General features: G+C 33.5%; 1 protein-coding gene across 3 annotated transcripts in view; it reads left to right on the top strand.

Moving 5' to 3' along the window:
* The window catches only part of brp (ELKS/RAB6-interacting/CAST family member bruchpilot), a 61,464-nt gene extending 48,235 nt beyond the window's left edge, over positions 1 to 13,229 (top strand). For 2 of the 3 annotated variants that reach the window (XM_085192318.1, XM_085192317.1), the window contains exons 10-20: positions 1,127 to 1,315; positions 1,959 to 2,098; positions 2,197 to 4,345; positions 5,404 to 5,670; positions 6,305 to 6,510; positions 6,812 to 6,875; positions 8,062 to 8,733; positions 8,923 to 9,083; positions 9,377 to 9,524; positions 9,961 to 10,074; positions 11,492 to 13,229. In XM_085192318.1, coding sequence (XP_085048444.1) covers positions 1,127 to 1,315; positions 1,959 to 2,098; positions 2,197 to 4,345; positions 5,404 to 5,670; positions 6,305 to 6,510; positions 6,812 to 6,875; positions 8,062 to 8,733; positions 8,923 to 9,083; positions 9,377 to 9,524; positions 9,961 to 10,074; positions 11,492 to 11,521 — 4,140 coding nt within the window. In that variant the 3' untranslated portion in view covers positions 11,522 to 13,229. Of the gene's footprint in view, positions 1 to 1,126; positions 1,316 to 1,958; positions 2,099 to 2,196; positions 4,346 to 5,403; positions 5,671 to 6,304; positions 6,511 to 6,811; positions 6,876 to 7,360; positions 8,017 to 8,061; positions 8,734 to 8,922; positions 9,084 to 9,376; positions 9,525 to 9,960; positions 10,075 to 11,491 lie in introns of those variants that run through there. The other variant, XM_085192319.1, reaches the window with a different exon arrangement.
* The last annotated feature ends 3,844 nt before the right edge of the window (positions 13,230 to 17,073 follow it).

Below are 17,073 nucleotides of genomic sequence, written 5' to 3'. Positions count from 1 at the left end.
CCAGGGCTTACCGTCTTGAACTACTGCTCGAAATGATATCATATTATTATTTTTAATACTAAGGGTTGACTACCCGTTTTTGTGATAAAAATAGTGTTATTTTGTGTAAAAACGTATATTAAGATTTTTTTATTTCGTAGTAAATAACAATCTTGTTATATTAAATAAAATAAATATATATTTCAGTTTTTAACTTATTTCTTATTTTAATGGTGGATTATTTTTTGTTTAGCTTCACTCTGTATCACGCATATAGCAGTGTAGCCATGTGTTAAGACGTTCCTTTTCCTTCATGTTCATTTTTGGTAATTTCAATACGGTAATTAGTATTTTTTCCAATTTAAAAAATCTAAATCTTTATTTTCTAATCCATGTCGTAAAGCCTAACACCTCACTTCATACGATTGACCTAGAGGGGAATTAACTTGCTTTATATAAAAAAAAATTTTTTTTGCAGTCAAACAAATATGACAATATCAAAATGAAATTATTTTTCATTTCATATGGAAAATATACTGATTATAAAAATATAAAGTATCGTATAGAAATGAAAATGTACCATTTGCTATAATTTAATTTATTTGTCGTACGTATGTATGTAGGCAGTATACGCCCTGGATCGTATTTCCTCCAACATCAAGATTAAGACCGATGAACTTTTGACATAAAATCAAGATCTATTATTAGTTTCGAAATGAATTGCGAGATTTTCTTGATAATTCCTATTGATGCGTAGAATATTAGATTTTCCTTCTCATTTCGGAGAATTATTAGGGTCGTCTCGTTACTCAATGTAAAGTTATTAGGAAAACTTAGAATAAATATATTCGTTATACCTATATGTTTTCTTGTTATTCAAATAAAGTTTAGTAGCTCAAAGAGTAGGTTCAAATACAAAAACAGATAACACCTTATTTTTCGCTCTTATTACAGCAATTTAATATTAAAAAGATTACATTACTTTCATCTTTAGCAGGGGAAGGCAGACATAATCTAGTGCTAAAATGTCCTCTTCGAGTCATTTTTTTTATATTGATTCATTGACGAATGACATTTTAGAAATAGTTGTACATCTTTATAGGACATTGCCACTAAGCTATATTTTATGTTTTTATTATTCTTCTAGGCCCTGGTAGCTCGAGTACAAAAAGAAAGAGACACTGCCCTAGCCGACGCAGCGAGCTCTCGTGAGCGCGCAGAAGCTGCAGCAGCTTCGGCGAACAGAGCAGCTCGGGACAGAGACAGCGCAGCCACCGAGCTGGACGTGCTTAGGGAACGATGGGAGAAAGCACATCAACAGCATCAGAAATTAACTGTGAGATTAATATTTTTTATTTTTTATTTTTAAGCTACACGCTCACGCATGTAGCCTTTTCGCACAATTTTGAGACAATGTTTGTTAAGATACGCAACGTTTCATTCTGATAAGGTTCTGGTAACGTAACTTCTGGTAACGGCAATAAATATAATTCATTCTCCTCAGTAGAAAACAAACCCACAATCTTCGCGCTTTATAAGCATATGTTGTGCCGCTGTGCCATGATAGCCTTAAAAAATCACATTATTTTTGAATACATAATATAATTCACTTCCCATGGAAGTATGAATGGACAGGGTGATTCAAGAAGGACAATTGTAGACTCAATTCGCAATGTAGGAAGTGAAATATTTAACATTGTCATTTCGTCTCTTAAGAATCTCGGCATCTTACGAAGGTAAGGTGCCTCTTAATTGTTAAGCGCAGCGTTGAGTACCGCCACTCAACACGAATTGCCTCAAGAATTCAACAGAACATGGGGTACAGAGTGTCTTAACACTAGGTTCCTAGTTTCCTCTACCTATCCTGCTATGTGCGGTATACAGCGTATTTTTTTTTTTAAATCTAGACATTTAAAATATTACTTCGTTTATGAATGACAATAATAATTACTAATTAATACAATAAAAAATAATTTCAGATGGAGAGGGACGACGCTCTAACTGAATTAGAAATACTTAAAGAAAAACTTGATAAAGCCCTTTATTCTACACAAAAAACCATTGAAGAGAAGGAGACAGCGCACAAAGAATACGAAAAAATGCTTGAAAAGTATGATAGGTACATTGTTTTATATGTTGTCTTGTGGTTGCTTGTAAAGCGTAAGGTATATATGTATATCTCTATATATAATAAAAATGTTTTTTTTTCTTTTACAGATCTCAAAACGAAATTTACCGGCTGCAAAACAAGATAGACATTCTCGAAGCTGATAAGGACCGCATTGAATTGGAGTTAGAGAAGAATGTTCACATGGCAACTAAATCTAGGGATGACCAAAGAAAAATGCAAGACGAACTTGCTAGATTACAGGAAATGTATGATAGGGCTTCTTTACAACTTGGCAGGACTAAAGAACAAGAAGAAAAAGCTAAAGAAGATATGGACAGGCTTAGTGTTGACGTTGAAATGGTTCGAGAACGGTACGAAAAGGGTCAAATAGAGTTGCGTAGATTGCAAGCTGAGAAGGAAAAATTGATAGCTGATGGTGAACGTTTACAATTTGAGTACGATAGGGCAATGACACAATGTGGTAAAGCACAAGCATCAAATGAAAAAACACAAGAAGAAATGGCGAGGGTGCAAATAGAACTCGAAAAGATGTACGATAAGCATGACAAAGCTTCATCAGAATTGCGAAGGGTTCAAGCAGAATTAGATAAAGTTAAATCTGATGCCAGTGGGGCAAGGGAGGAAGCCGACCGATATGCAGCACGGTATGGAAAGTACCACGATACTAAAGAAGAGCACGAAAGAACCAAGTTGGAGGTGGAACGACTGCGCACACGACTAGAGAAGGCAAACCTAGAATTGGAGCGAGCGAGGAAGGCTGAGGAAGAAGTAGTCCGTCTTCGATCGGAGCTTGAACGCGTTGAAGGCCTCCGAGGTAAATACCAATTCGAACAGGATAAATGGAGTACTGAAATAAATAGATTGCAAGGAGAGCTCGATAAACACCGCGAGCGCTACGAGGCGTCACAGACTGAGATACAGCGACTGCAAAGTGAAAAGGAACAAGCAGAAACTAAGCTTCACGAACTCAATATTCAATTAGAACTCTCCAAGACTGAAGTGACGAAACTCAGTGGTGCTATGGAAAAGCAACGTACAGATCTCGAACGTGCTCATATTGAGTGCGAGAAGTTTAGGGACCGATGTGAAAAACTTAAATTACGCTCAGAGCAATTAGATAAAGATAATGAAAGACTAAAGGGCGAGTTACAACAGATTGAAAGGATGAAATTGCAAGCTGTTGCTGGTGACAAGGCTAGAACCGAAGATAGACTTGAAATTGAAAGACTTCGTGATAAGTTAGAGAAAGCAATTCAGGCCAGAGATGCTACTGAAATGGAGGCAGGCCGACTAGCGAAGGAGCTTGAAAAGTCACAAATGCATTTAGCCAAATATCAAGAAACTAACGAAACTACACGTGTTGAGTATGATCGGATGACTAATGAATTGGGTAGAATGCATGAACGTCTAGAGCGGACTATTCTTGAAATGCGCCAGATAGAGCAAGAAAGGGACGCACTTAGAGCTGAGATTCAAAATACTAGACGTAATGTTGAACAACAACAGCGAACTCTAGATCACAGAACACAAGAAACGTTAGTTAAATTACAGCAAGAGTTAGCTCAATCGGTACGAGATAGAGAGAAGATGGCGTCTATACTTGAGCAAAGGGACAAACAGGCAGACGCTATTGAGAAACAAATAGTTAAGCTCGAGGCTGATACCAAGCAATTGACGATTGAACGCGATCAATTAGTGGCGCAATTAGAAAAGTCTCAAGACATGTTGGTCAACTTCCAGAGAGAATTAAATTCCTCGGAAACAGAATTGCAGAAGCAGCGTGAAGAAGTGCGGAGGCTCAAGGAAGAACAAAGAAAGATTGCACAAGACTCAGAGCGCGGCGCAAAATCAGTAATCGAAAATAGAGATAGAGAGATTGCTAAACTCCAGCAACAAGTACAATCTGTGTCGAAAGAGAAAGATACTTTCAGGCAAAGGGCAGAAAAGGCGGAGAAAGAAGCGCAAAGAGCTGGAGAAGTCGAAAAATGGAAGGCTGCCGTTGAATCGGAAAAGACAAAAGCGATTGCCGCAGAAAAAGCATTATCAGAATGCCAGCAACGTTTGCAGTCTCTCGAGAAACAGTACCACATGCAGCAGCAGCAGTTACAGCAGTTGCAGGTCCGAGGCCCGTCCGATGTGCGCGAAGTTCAGAAGCAGCTTGAGGCGGCGCAAGTGGAGAGGGAGCGATGCCAGGCTCAGCTCGAGATGCTGGTTCAGGAATTGGAAAGGAGCCAGGTCAGTTGGAGGATCGCCCGAGCACGAGCGGCTGTCGGGACGGCAATGCGTGGTTGAATCGAGTTTGAATTTTATTGTTGTTGTTTTTTTTTTAAATTTAATTTGAAATATTTGTTTTATGACGGTCAGATTTTATAAAGACAAATATTGAAAAAGGCTTTTTAGGTTAGGTTTAGGTAATATATTAAAAAAAATATATTAAAAAAATACAATTCTACTTATTATAAGTAACAAATAATATATATTTTTGGACACCTTTTATCTAAAATAATATTTTCTTAATATAAACTGAATCTCGTATATATTGTAAGTTTACGTATACGTTTTACGTACTACTGGCTCAAACTCGATTGAACCTTATCAATTCGCGTGCGTTGTCTGCTTAAATCATTGCACCGGTGTTATGGAGTAGTTGTTTTGATTTCGATGTTCATAAGTTTAGTTTTTATTTGGGATCATCATCGCCGGTTGTCATGTACATATGTTGTATAGTAGCATGCCTCCCACGGCCCGCAAGGCATCCTCCAACCCCTCATTATATATTCGTATTTATTTTATTAGTTCCATCATCGCAACGTATTTGGACGACAATCTCATGAGAATGTCATTGAACAAATGCACTATTGACAGACATCGCAAATCACTCGCGCACTCGTCCACACGCAACCCCTGTCAGTGTCGTTGTGTAAGATATTCGGTGCAAATAAACGCATTAAAGCTTTAAACTGTTGTTGTTATAAATCGTTGATGTTTTACATATTTTTCTTGTCTTTTCAGCCGTATCGCTATTCAGGTTTATGATTCACAATCGTGTAATATAAATAAATACTATCGAGAAACTTATTTTTGTCATTAAATTTGCTGTTGAGATTATACTTTGCGAATTTCTATGTAAAAAGTTTCGCTTACATTACTCTGGGCTTACCAATTATACTTTACATGTTAATTCTTGCAAACTCTGGCTTAGATACTGATGCTGCTATTTAATGTTCTTCTATGACAATCTATGTGACAACATGTCATTACAATATTTTAAAGCTATTATTTCTGTATAATAGCTCGATCTCCGAGAAGCGAACAAGAAACTCCAAGCAGCTGGTACCCAGAGCGCCAAAGCTGGGGAAGATACGGCTCAAGCTAGAAAACAACTGCAAGACGAATTTAAGAAGTTAGAAGACGCGAGAAAACAATTTGAAGAGAACAGAAGAATGGTGGAAAATAAACGAAAAGACGTGGAGGAAAAGGAAAGGTCGCTGACGGAAGTAGACAAACAGTTAAAGAAACGAAAAGAGCAAATGGACCAAATGGAAGCATCTTTGAGGAAGGTAAATCTCGTATTAATTCTTTGAATTAAAATTAAAAACAATAATAATAATAATAATAATAATAACAACACTTTATTGCACTTTTACAATTGGAATATACATTTGATATACACAGTACATATAAGTTCAATGTGCAATGGCGGCCTTATCGCTAAGAGCGATCTCTTACAGGCAACCGACAATACAGGATATATAAAACACAAATGCAGAACGGTGCAAAAAGTACAGTATTACTTAAAATATCTTTTACAAACATATACCTAAATAAACTTACATAAGTAGATTCTTATGACAATCTTATGGTAAACAATCTTCTTCAAACAATCTTATGATAAATTTATTAGAAACTTTGACAAGCACTTTTGAATTGTGTTCAATTATGTTATTATTTCGGAAGTTACATAGTAAACCTATTGCGTGCTTAAAATAAAGTATTTTTTATTTATCATATAACTTTTGCATGTCTGTATATCACAGCTAAGAATAAGTTACATCTATCAAATACTTTAATATTCAAGATTAATAGAGTATACTAATAGTTGAATAAATAATATAATAATGCAGTAAGCTCAAATTCTTTAATTAGGAAATTTACTTATTAAAACAATGAAAACCAAAACAATACAAATTCCAGGCCGGCGGCAGTGCAGCAGCGGTAACAGATATGAATCGCAAGTTAGGCGAGACTCAGAAAGAGGCTGACCAACTAAAACAACAATTGAAGACCAGCGACGAGGAGTCCAAGAGGCTCGCGGCGGAGACCGAGAGACTCCTCCAGTTAGTACAGATGTCGCAGGAGGAGCAGGCGCAGAAGGAGAAACAGATCATGGATTTGCAACAGTAAGTAATTTGTAAAATTGTGACACTTGGATTTTTTCTTACATATCGTTTATCATGTGGTTACATGACGACTCCTCAGGATTTTAACTTAAATTGTGCTTAATGTAATGTAAAACGAAGCGTGGCGTTCAGTTCCGCCACTCAATACGTTAATATCTCGCATTCGTGCAGAAATAACATAGTGTCTTCGTTCTAGCTTCTCTTTGTTTACCCTACCCACATTGATTTTGATATTTTTTTTACGAAATAAGGATTCAAAAATTTATAGTTTGAGACTATTATATTACAAAATAACTTTCAGATCTGTGAGAAACCTTCAAGCCAAACTGAAAAGTCAGCAACAAGCACAAGCACAAAGAGAAGAGGTATGAATCTTCTTTAAAACTAAAAACATACATTTCTTTTTGACTAATACAAAGAAAATTACATGAATTGGTCATAAAACTGACTGGTTCACAAATACTAACTTATTCATAAATGTAATACTTAAAAAGAAATAATCACTGCATCTCCAGATCAAATAATAATTAATTTAAATTAATTATTGAAATACCTATTATTAATATTTTTTAACATTTTTAAAGTTTTTTCACATCAAGAAAAGAAAAAGATGTAGTAGCGTATGATAATTTGGATATAGCGAGCTTGAAATCCTCCTCTCTTTTAATATAAATTGTAATAAGCTTATAAGAACATCGATTTAAATCAATAAGTACAAATGGTTTTATAACGAGTAACGAGACTAACATATTCAAATTCCGCTACCTTCAAATTTCATATGTTTCTAAATATTTTGAAACTATTAATCCAAACATTACTAACCAATATTTTTTCTTTTCCACGCATCCAGGCCGGACCCGCTGGCTTCCTCAAAAGCTTTTTCTAAGTTAGTCCTTCTCACCAAGACTGTCGTTTATTTGTTTTCTCTTTTCGTTAAAACGTTTACTTTAACTGTCGCGTTTACTAATACCGTGAGCGACCATCCCGAACTCCACGTCTTTCGTTCATACAATTACTTATATCACTAAGCTTTACAACCGCAATTTGTATTAAGTAATGTTACTGAAATTTGTATTGAATATTATAATGAAGTGTTCAGATAATAATAAAGTATCATCTCTCGTTGATATAATCAAGAAAAAACCATATATACAGGTTTTTAAATTCAGTTCATTGTAACAGCACACAAGTAAGGTAATGTATTAGTTTAGCGATAATTTTTAAGTGATGTTTAAAAAAAATAAATAATCGTGTTCAGCGGGACTTATTTTTTAAGTATTGATAAAAAAATAATAATAATACAATATTGTAAAACTGTTAAGTAATCATGTATCTAGGTAGAACAGTAAGTTGTCCACTAGTCGGTGTTACCAGCTTTCAAATCTCGTTATGCGAAATATCAATTGACTAATAAAAAGGAATTTTATGGTGACCTTTACTAATTATTTTTGAGTTTATTATATTGTTGGAATTTTGTTATTGAAGTAAAGACAGTTGGTTTTTTTATTCTTTTTTTATTTTTTTTATTTCATCTTCTCACCCCTTACGTAGGAACTTACGCGAGCCAGACTGAGTGAGATAGCTGCTATCAGTGATCTAACAAACACTTTGAAAGAAAGAGACAGATTTAAAACTAAACTCGAGCAAAATAGAATGAAAGTGATAGACTTAGAGATAGAACTTAACGAGTCCTCGCTCATACTGTCCGAGATACTAAAAATATCGGACAGCAAAGAATTGAATAGCATAAAGAAAAGTAAAAGTTTTTTCGAGCTGCAAAAGAGTGGTAAGGTAGTGGATAGGCTGGACAAACGCAGATTTAGCAAAAGCTACAATGATTTGAACGATATAAATAAAGATAATCAAGAAACGAACTTATACAAATTGACTAGAAAAATAGCAAATTTAACTGCAGAGATAGAAGTTAAAAATACAAAAATTATAGAACAACAAAGATGCATATCAATATTAGAAGATGCTTTACGTGAAAACAATAATATAACGGAATTTGAACAATTATTGGCAGTAGTTAGAAGGAAAGACGAGAGGATTAATGAATTGGAGCAAATAGCTAATAAGAAGCCTGGTGCGATGTACACAGTGTACAATGATAAAAGGATTTTAGAATTGGAAGAGGCTCTCAAAGAAGCATTCTTGATAGCCTCAGAGAGGGAAAAGGTGTTTTATGAGGAGGAACAGAAGAGAATCGATACATTGAAAAAGGTAAATATATTTTGTTTTTGTCTACTACAAATAACAGGCAGGAGGTTTTATATGGTAATGCCTCACGTTGAATACCGATTTTACAATTTTCTATATATATTAAATCTTGTTTAATTTTTATATTTCTTCTTTCATATTTCATATTTGGAAAGAAAAAACAATTTAAAAGACAACTTAATTTCTTTAAAGATGAAAAAAATGGAGCAACGCATCCTGTCGCTACAAAACGCATCAATAATGAACTGTGAGACGTGCTCGTCGGTCCTCAGACGGCTGAAGAGTTTAGAACATTTGTATGGAAAGTGTCAGGCGAAAAAGAAAGCGATACTGCGGCATTTGTCGCATGTTATGTAAGTGTTTGTTTAAATTGTGTTAAATGTTTTACTGCTATACAATAATACAGTAATGAGACTGTCGTGGTTGTTATAAGTTCGATTCCCACTCGAGGGAATGAAATACTTAAATTTTCATTTTCTGGCTCGGATAGCGATGCAAAGCGCCAATTGAGTTCATCCAATCAATACTCAACGCCTCCAGAATTCGGCAAAAGGTAGAAAATGGAAGTGTCTTCGTTTTGCCAAAGCGAGGAAATAAAAATAATATATATAAAATATTATTATTAATCAGTTACTTGATTTTACAGTCCAGACTTACTTGAAAGAGCAATTAGCGATAAGGACACCAGGATAGCGGAGCTCGAGATGAAAGGCGTTTTAGACGAAATGGAGACCAACACATGCGATACTCTTAAAGAGGAGAAAGAGAAACTGCTCAATAGACTTAAGATCGAGGTGAGTTTTATGGAAACAAGCTTCTAAGAACTTAGAAAAAGGGACCTTATTGACTTATTTTTAGACATTTATATAGTTCAAAATTGTCTTCACTTGGTGTGATCCTGAAGTGACAACGAACATTCAGATACATGAAATTATAAGCATTTAATAGATCTACGAGTATATTACACCAATTATTCGGTTAACGTATAAGTAAATATGTATCTTGTATTGTATATCTTCTGACTTATATTATAAGTGCGAAATTACTGAACGAATTTAGATGAAACTACAGTAATATTTTTTAAACGTACCATAACACATAGGCTACAATTTTATATATATATTAGTATAATTGGGCTGTACTATTACAATAAAAATTAGAAGGGCAAAGCCGCGCCGATGTCACCAGTACTATATCATCTTACTACTTGTATATTTATCTGAATTCCAGAACGAACACCTAGTAGAATTCGAGAGGCAGTCCAGTGAGCCTGAACAGGACGTCGCTCTGCCGATACTGACGCTCGCGGACGACCTCCTCGCCGCCGACAATGTAATTGTTTGGGTATCGTCGTAAAAACTATTGAGAATGCGTGTGTTTAACTGGCTCTCTTTTTAACGTGCATTCTTCATACAACTGAATGGAATTCTCTATAACTCGTGTGTCCTCCATTCAACTTGATAGTGGCAGTGTGATTATTGTTGAACTGGCTTGATGTATAAAATAAACCGTGAAGAAGGGTAATCGGTATTCATCGAAAACATATATGTAAAGTCGTCGACATCGACGTCGATGCTACAATAATAGTTTCGAAACATGTTTCGTGGACTGTGGTTTCCATAACCAGAAATATTACCAGAAATTACGATACCAGAACAGTACAAAACTAAGTACTATTTTTATTTTTAAAATAAAAGACAAGACTTTTGATGATATTTTTTAGTGGTATATCTGAAGAATAGAATGGTATATATGAAGGTTAGAAGACGAAGAATTATTTTGATTTCTGAAAAGAAACCAAAATAATTAATAGACAATTCAGTTTTAAAAATTGAAATTGATGTTTTCGTGCGATTGTAAAACACGACAGCTTCTCACTTGAGGTAATCGCGTATTTAATGGGGACGAAGTGTCATAGCAGTAGGTTTCCAAGTTCCCTCTGTCTACCCTGCTATCTGCGGGATACAGCGTGAAGCTAAAAAAATGTATTAATATATATTATCGGGCCTAAACATTTAATTCTATACAATTTACCTAGTATTGATAAAATAATAACATGTTATGTTTATTGGCTTACTAAAAAAACATTTTGATTGAGATGTGAGTAATGTCTATTTATTAAGAAGGGTGAACGTTTTTGCTCCCTATTTATTTGTACAAAAAAAACATATTACAGATAATATAAAATTATTGTTTTTTTTTAAATTTTGAGTCTAAAGAGTGGTTGCTTGGCAATTTAAGAGTGTATTTGTATAAATTAGGTCAATTACTGTGGCCGTCATGGCATATGGCTCACAAAAGTGCGACTGTCAACGCGACAGTTGTGGGCTCAATTCTCACTCGGGGAAATGAAATGTTTTCGTTTCCTCTGGTAGCGATGCAAAATTAAATTGGCATTGAGTTCCGCTAATCGACCGAAAGTGATTGGAAATGTCTGAATAAGGAACGGAGTGTCCTGGCACTACGTTCCTAGGTTCTCTCTGCGTAACCAGCTCTTAAAGAGAACATAAATTAATTTTTAAACCTGTGTATTCTAACTAAGACCGTACGTCGTGGCGGAGTGGAATAGCGTCTAGCTATAACTATGAACTTAATTGAATTGGGTTCAATTCCCACTCGAGGGAATAATTTGAGCTCCCTTAAGTTCCTCCGCTCAACGTTAGTGGGAAACAGAGTGGTTTAATAGTAGGCTCCCTCTGCCTGCTATAGTTGAACAAAACGTGAAATCAGATTAAAAATTTATAACAAACATATTTTTCAGGAAGAGGACATACCAGCAACTGTACTGTGACGTCACAAAGCTAAGTCCTATCGCAAATATACATAAATATTTGTCATCCATTTCACTATCACGCTACCTTACCATCGCTTTTCACAGCCTTCCCGCCAAAATACCATTTCAAATGTCATTTCAAAAAAACGTTCGAAAACCGCGCCCTACGACCAAACAATATTAATTTGTAAATAAATATTTAATTTGTGTTTTTTAATATTTTAGTTTTATTTCCTTTATTTAGTTGTTAAGGTCGAAGAGAATATTTTTGATCGATTGATATGGAACCAAAGTATAATATTCATATATCTATTTTTAATTATAGTCAAACCAAATGTTAATGTATACCTACATAATTATATAGAGCAATAATTTAGGAGATTACACACACTCTGTGTCTATTTTTCTCTTCTATAGATAAAATTAATAATATTTTACCGCTTTATTTACAATCATAAAAAGCTTGGGTTGTTTAATTGAGTACAATGGTTGAACCTTTGCTCACATACTTTAAAAAGTTGAAAATACATACGTATATATAAATAAAAAGTCGCCATTATTTTAGCTGAAAAGCCTAGCTGGTTACATGATTTCGTTTAGAATTAACTGTTTCATTGCAAATTTAGTGGTTTTTCTTTCGTAGATAACTTTTTAATTACATATCAAGCACAAAATGTACCGGAGCGAGTGAGCGGCATATCACTATTTAAGCTTCTAATAGGACGCCATTTGTAAAGAGCCTGTATATTATTAAAGCACTGCCTTACATACTAAGGAAATTGTTTTTTTGTGTTTTTGTGTTGAAATGTAAGCGTGTGTTCGTCTGTGTGATGTTTTCTCGACTCGAGCCACTTCCGTTTCGGCAGCTACATTTAAAAATCGTATTTTATAAATGTATCGTGAGCTTTTTATAAATATCTTTACAAACTTCAATCCAATATATGAATCGTTTAATCCTAAGAAATAATTTTAGCCTAGACGAAACAATGATGACCCTATTGATGTTATTACGTATATTATATTATATTTTTATTGCTGTTATAGGCAAAGCTTTAATGCGATTTTCCCAATTTCATAAATTGGATTTGTTTTTAGCCGAATTTTGTGGGACGATCTCGATTTTCGCTGTTCTACTTAACTAGTGAGGACTATGGCCACATTTCGTTTACAGATTAAATATTTAATAAAATAATATTATTAATAATAATAATAGATTCACGTTACAGCAAATATGTTGATATATTTATCTGTTTTGTAGTTTTTAATTGTTTTTTTAATGATTTACGGGTCCAATATGGCCATTGTTCTTCTTAGATGTTAAGCTGTCAATTTACTCTGTATCTTCGAAGTTTGCTGCCTGAAATGAGACGGCGGACGGCTTTTATACTCGAAACTTGTCGCTGAATGTAGTAATTATGGTAGGTCGGGTATAGACAGGCTGCGGCGTTCTGTTTCACTATCGAAATTAATTATAATATTTAAGTTTTTTCCAAATAATTTCCTTTATTTGTTAACAACGGAACGCCGCAGTTTCTATTTTGTATTGAATCAAGTGTGTAGAAATTGTACCATCACAATAATTATGGTATTATATTAGTTACTTGTTACATATTATTATTAAAAGTATAAGCCGAATGGGTCGCTGTTTCACACGTTGTATTGACCGAGACTATGCTGAATATAAGAATACATGTTCTTTGAAAATATAATATCTTCATATAATATATTTTTTGTGTTTTTGTTTACCTTCTGTGTCCTTTTTAGATGAGTATGAAAAATATCTAAATATATATTAATATAGGAGTAATTGTGTTTGCGGAACAATAGTTAGTTAAAAATCATAGTATTTGACACTTTTTAAGTTCAATATAAATAAAACATACAAAAAAAACTACATATACAAAAATGTTTGAAAAAAATCTGTACATTCTTTCCACAATATAAATTTACCTTGTTATTTCAATTGGAGATCTGAGATCTTGAGAGAGTCTGAATTGGCAATAACTGATTCTAATTTTCTTTGATGATTTTTCTTAAATTTTAATTAAATGATTTAGGTCACGTTCAATGTGAGGATGATAATAATATCTTGCTGATTTATGTATGAAAAATAAATCAGCTTCACGCTGTATTCTGAAGGAAGGAAGAAGTGTTAAGGCACTCTGCTCCACATTTTCCGCTGATACAATGTATGAAAAATAAATAATAATATATTGAAATTGTTAACGGAATGCTGTTAAAAACTCTTTTTTTTTCTTTTCTAATTAGGAGTGTTTTAAATTTTTTAAGTAGTTTCCATACTGTGTATAATAATACAAAATATTTTATCGATAGCAGCGTTAGGTAATTTGGTTAACACCGCAATCTATAGCTTAAATAAGCAAACATACCTGTAATGTTTACCGTCGCTATTGATGACGAAATTCAGAATGTTTATGCTACTCACCAATAGATGGCGGTAGTTAACCACCAAAATTTATAATAAAAACTAAACAAACTTCTCGTGGAATAATGATACTGTCAATAATTTATGGCAAAATATATCTCCAAATTGTAATTTCAATTCTATTATTTATTAAAATACGTAATTTTTAACAAGAATATATTATTTTTTTAAACCACTTTAAAGTTATTTACGTTTTATAAGATTTAAATTTTGAATCGTAAGATCAGCTTATCATTTTATTTTAAAAAAATGCAAAAGTATTGTGAATTTATTATTATTCCCAATATAATAATACAATACTTTAACTCAATATATCGCAATTAATATCCCCTTAATTCACTTAAAAATTAAAGTAATTTACGGAAGTTTAATAAAAATTGCAATACAAATGGACAGTTTTATCACAATAAACGCGCAGACCTCAACCTCTTTCAATGTAACGCAGCTGTTATGCAGTCTACATAAAGAACCTATAATAATTATAAGTAATTTATTATTATTAAATTCATAATACTAAAACACTTTTTTAGACCTTAATTTTTAAATAATACTCGTAGGTGATTTCTAAATCGCTAAATTTCCGTTACCTCCAAAAATCGGCTGAAAGTAAATTGCGGGGTGTCTTAACACTACGCTCCATCTGCCTACCCGCCAGATATAGCGTAAAGCTGGAAAAAAATAATAAACCATTAAAAAATATATTAAATATACCATAAATTAAAGATAGAAAATCTTATTTCTCTCTCATATTATAGTTAAATCATAATTACATTTAACATAATACCGTTACCAAAAAAGAAACAAATAAAAAAACAATATAAAAATAAATATATGTCCATAGTATTTGTTTTGTCAGTAGTACCTACATACATCGTGCCGGCGGAAGTGCCGCCGGATACAGGCGCGCAGGTGCGTGTGACTTCCGCCGCGACAATATCCAACTGACTAGTTTATTTTATACCTTTTTATAGTGTGTGACTGTAACGCGAGGACTGTGGGTTCGATTCCCGTTCGGGGGAATGAATTGTTATTTATTAATATTTGCATTATCTTTGAACTGGTACCGCTTTTACCTTAAAAGCGGAGCGGAATCTGAAATTATTTACTTATAAACATTATTATTTAAGGTTTCTATTTATTAAATTTAATAAGTATATTAGCTTCTGCATAGTCTTTTGAGTTGAGAGTTACATCGGCAAGATAAATTTAAGTTTAAATTTTAAGCTATTTGTGCCAATTTGTTAGCTTTTTCAAAAGAAACGAAAATAATTCTTACCCACGTTCGGAATCGAACCCGCGGCCGTCACGTTACAACCAGATTTTGTGCCGCTACGCCACGCCTCACAAAATGTAGAAATATATAGAAATATTTCAATAAATCAAAATTGGTCTAAAGTAGCGACAGCAATTATACATAGAATTATAAAACAATAGAAAAATATAAAATAGACGATACCATCTATTTTGGGTTCACAACAATTTAAAACATAAACTGAATCGAGAATCGAACCTATAATTTGTTTCTATCGTAATTTCCATTTAATTTGCTAACATTTATAAAAGGGCAACCGATTTAAAGCTTTTTTTAAAGGAAATAAGGCTTAAATTTAAAATGGTTCCTTATTTTCGTCGTGTATTACGGTGACTACTATTTTACAGAACTAAATCAAATATAAATATTTATTTTTCGTTCGTTTACAAAGTGAAATGAATTAATTATTTTGACTGTAAATTTGTAACAAAAGGATTTATCTCTCATTAATATTTTTATAGTATTATATTATTTTGGACTATCGTGGCGCAGAGGCACGTACGTGCGACTGTAAACGCGACGGTTGTGGGTTCGATTCCCGCTCGGTATGAAACGGAGTGTCTTAACAATAGGCTCGCAGAAAAATATTATTTTATTAGTAGATATATAGGATCCATATTCGACTGTCAAAGGTAGACTAACTTTGTTAAATGACTATATTTATTAATTACACTTTTATTTAGATTGACTTGTAACTATGTAGCTTTCTTATTATATGTACTCGTATATAAAATAAAATCCACCTCACTTCATTTGACCTAGTTTTACAATTAATTATATCTGAAACAGTAAAATAATAGATACTAGTATGATGATGGGGCGAAGCACTGAACAGTGGATCTCTTCAAATGTAAGCAATTCGAAGATAGTTAAAGATACCTATAGGAGATAAAGAAGAAGAAGAAGATGGAAAAACAATATTTTCTGAACTAAATCCATATATAGTTTTAGAGTTTCATATTTTACATCACAAAAATCCTGGTAAATCCAAACAAAATCCCGCACAAACCCTTTAATTACGCAATTCACTTGAATTTACGACACGACAGCTCAAAACGTAAATAACTCAGAAAAATTACTATCATCTCCTTTTAATCCACTTTACGTGTTCCTATTAACGTCACTGCATTCAACACTGCCTTTTCTAGCAAACAATTATTTTATTATAAAGGCATTTTTTTAGTTTCTTTAAAAGTTCGGATAAATTCTAAAACCATATATTATATAACAATGTTAAAGGTATGTAGGCACATAAGAAAATATAAAATTTTATTTAATATCAAATGCGATTACCGTAACAGTAAAGCCTATCCTATCCCGCGACTTCGTCAGCCCGAGGCGTCGTCCGCCCATCATCATTATTATAATATGGTCCAGATCCTGAAATAACACCGCTGTGGAACGATCGAGATTAAGTTCTGTATGCTTAGCGTCTATAATCCTATATTATATATGTAGAAGTAGGTTCGATTTGAATTTAAACACTTTTAGTATTATTATTAATTCTACTTATGTACGAGCATTGGAAGCGAAGTAGCACAGCGTCTGATTATAAACGCGATGGTTGTGGGTTCGATTCCCATTTCAAGTCGGAAATTTGGCGGAAAGTCATGAACGAGATGTCTTGCGAACGAAAAGCTTGGTTCCTTCTGAATACACTGTTTAATGCGGGGTACAGCGAGAAGCTTAAAAATACGTACTTAATAAGTATTAATTATTAATTACGTAATAAGTATTAATTATTGTCTTGGGCTTCTCACATCCATCAGATGTGCTCATCATCATCAGCTGCAGGGCGTTCTACACTTGCCT

The sequence above is a fragment of the Heliconius melpomene genome, chromosome 10 (genome assembly GCF_056956725.1).
Source record: "Heliconius melpomene rosina isolate 202511_hmr_F chromosome 10, ASM5695672v1, whole genome shotgun sequence".
Taxonomy (NCBI): Eukaryota; Metazoa; Arthropoda; class Insecta; order Lepidoptera; family Nymphalidae; genus Heliconius; species Heliconius melpomene.
Note: the sequence above shows the minus strand (reverse complement) of the source record. Positions and strands in the feature narration are given on the sequence as shown.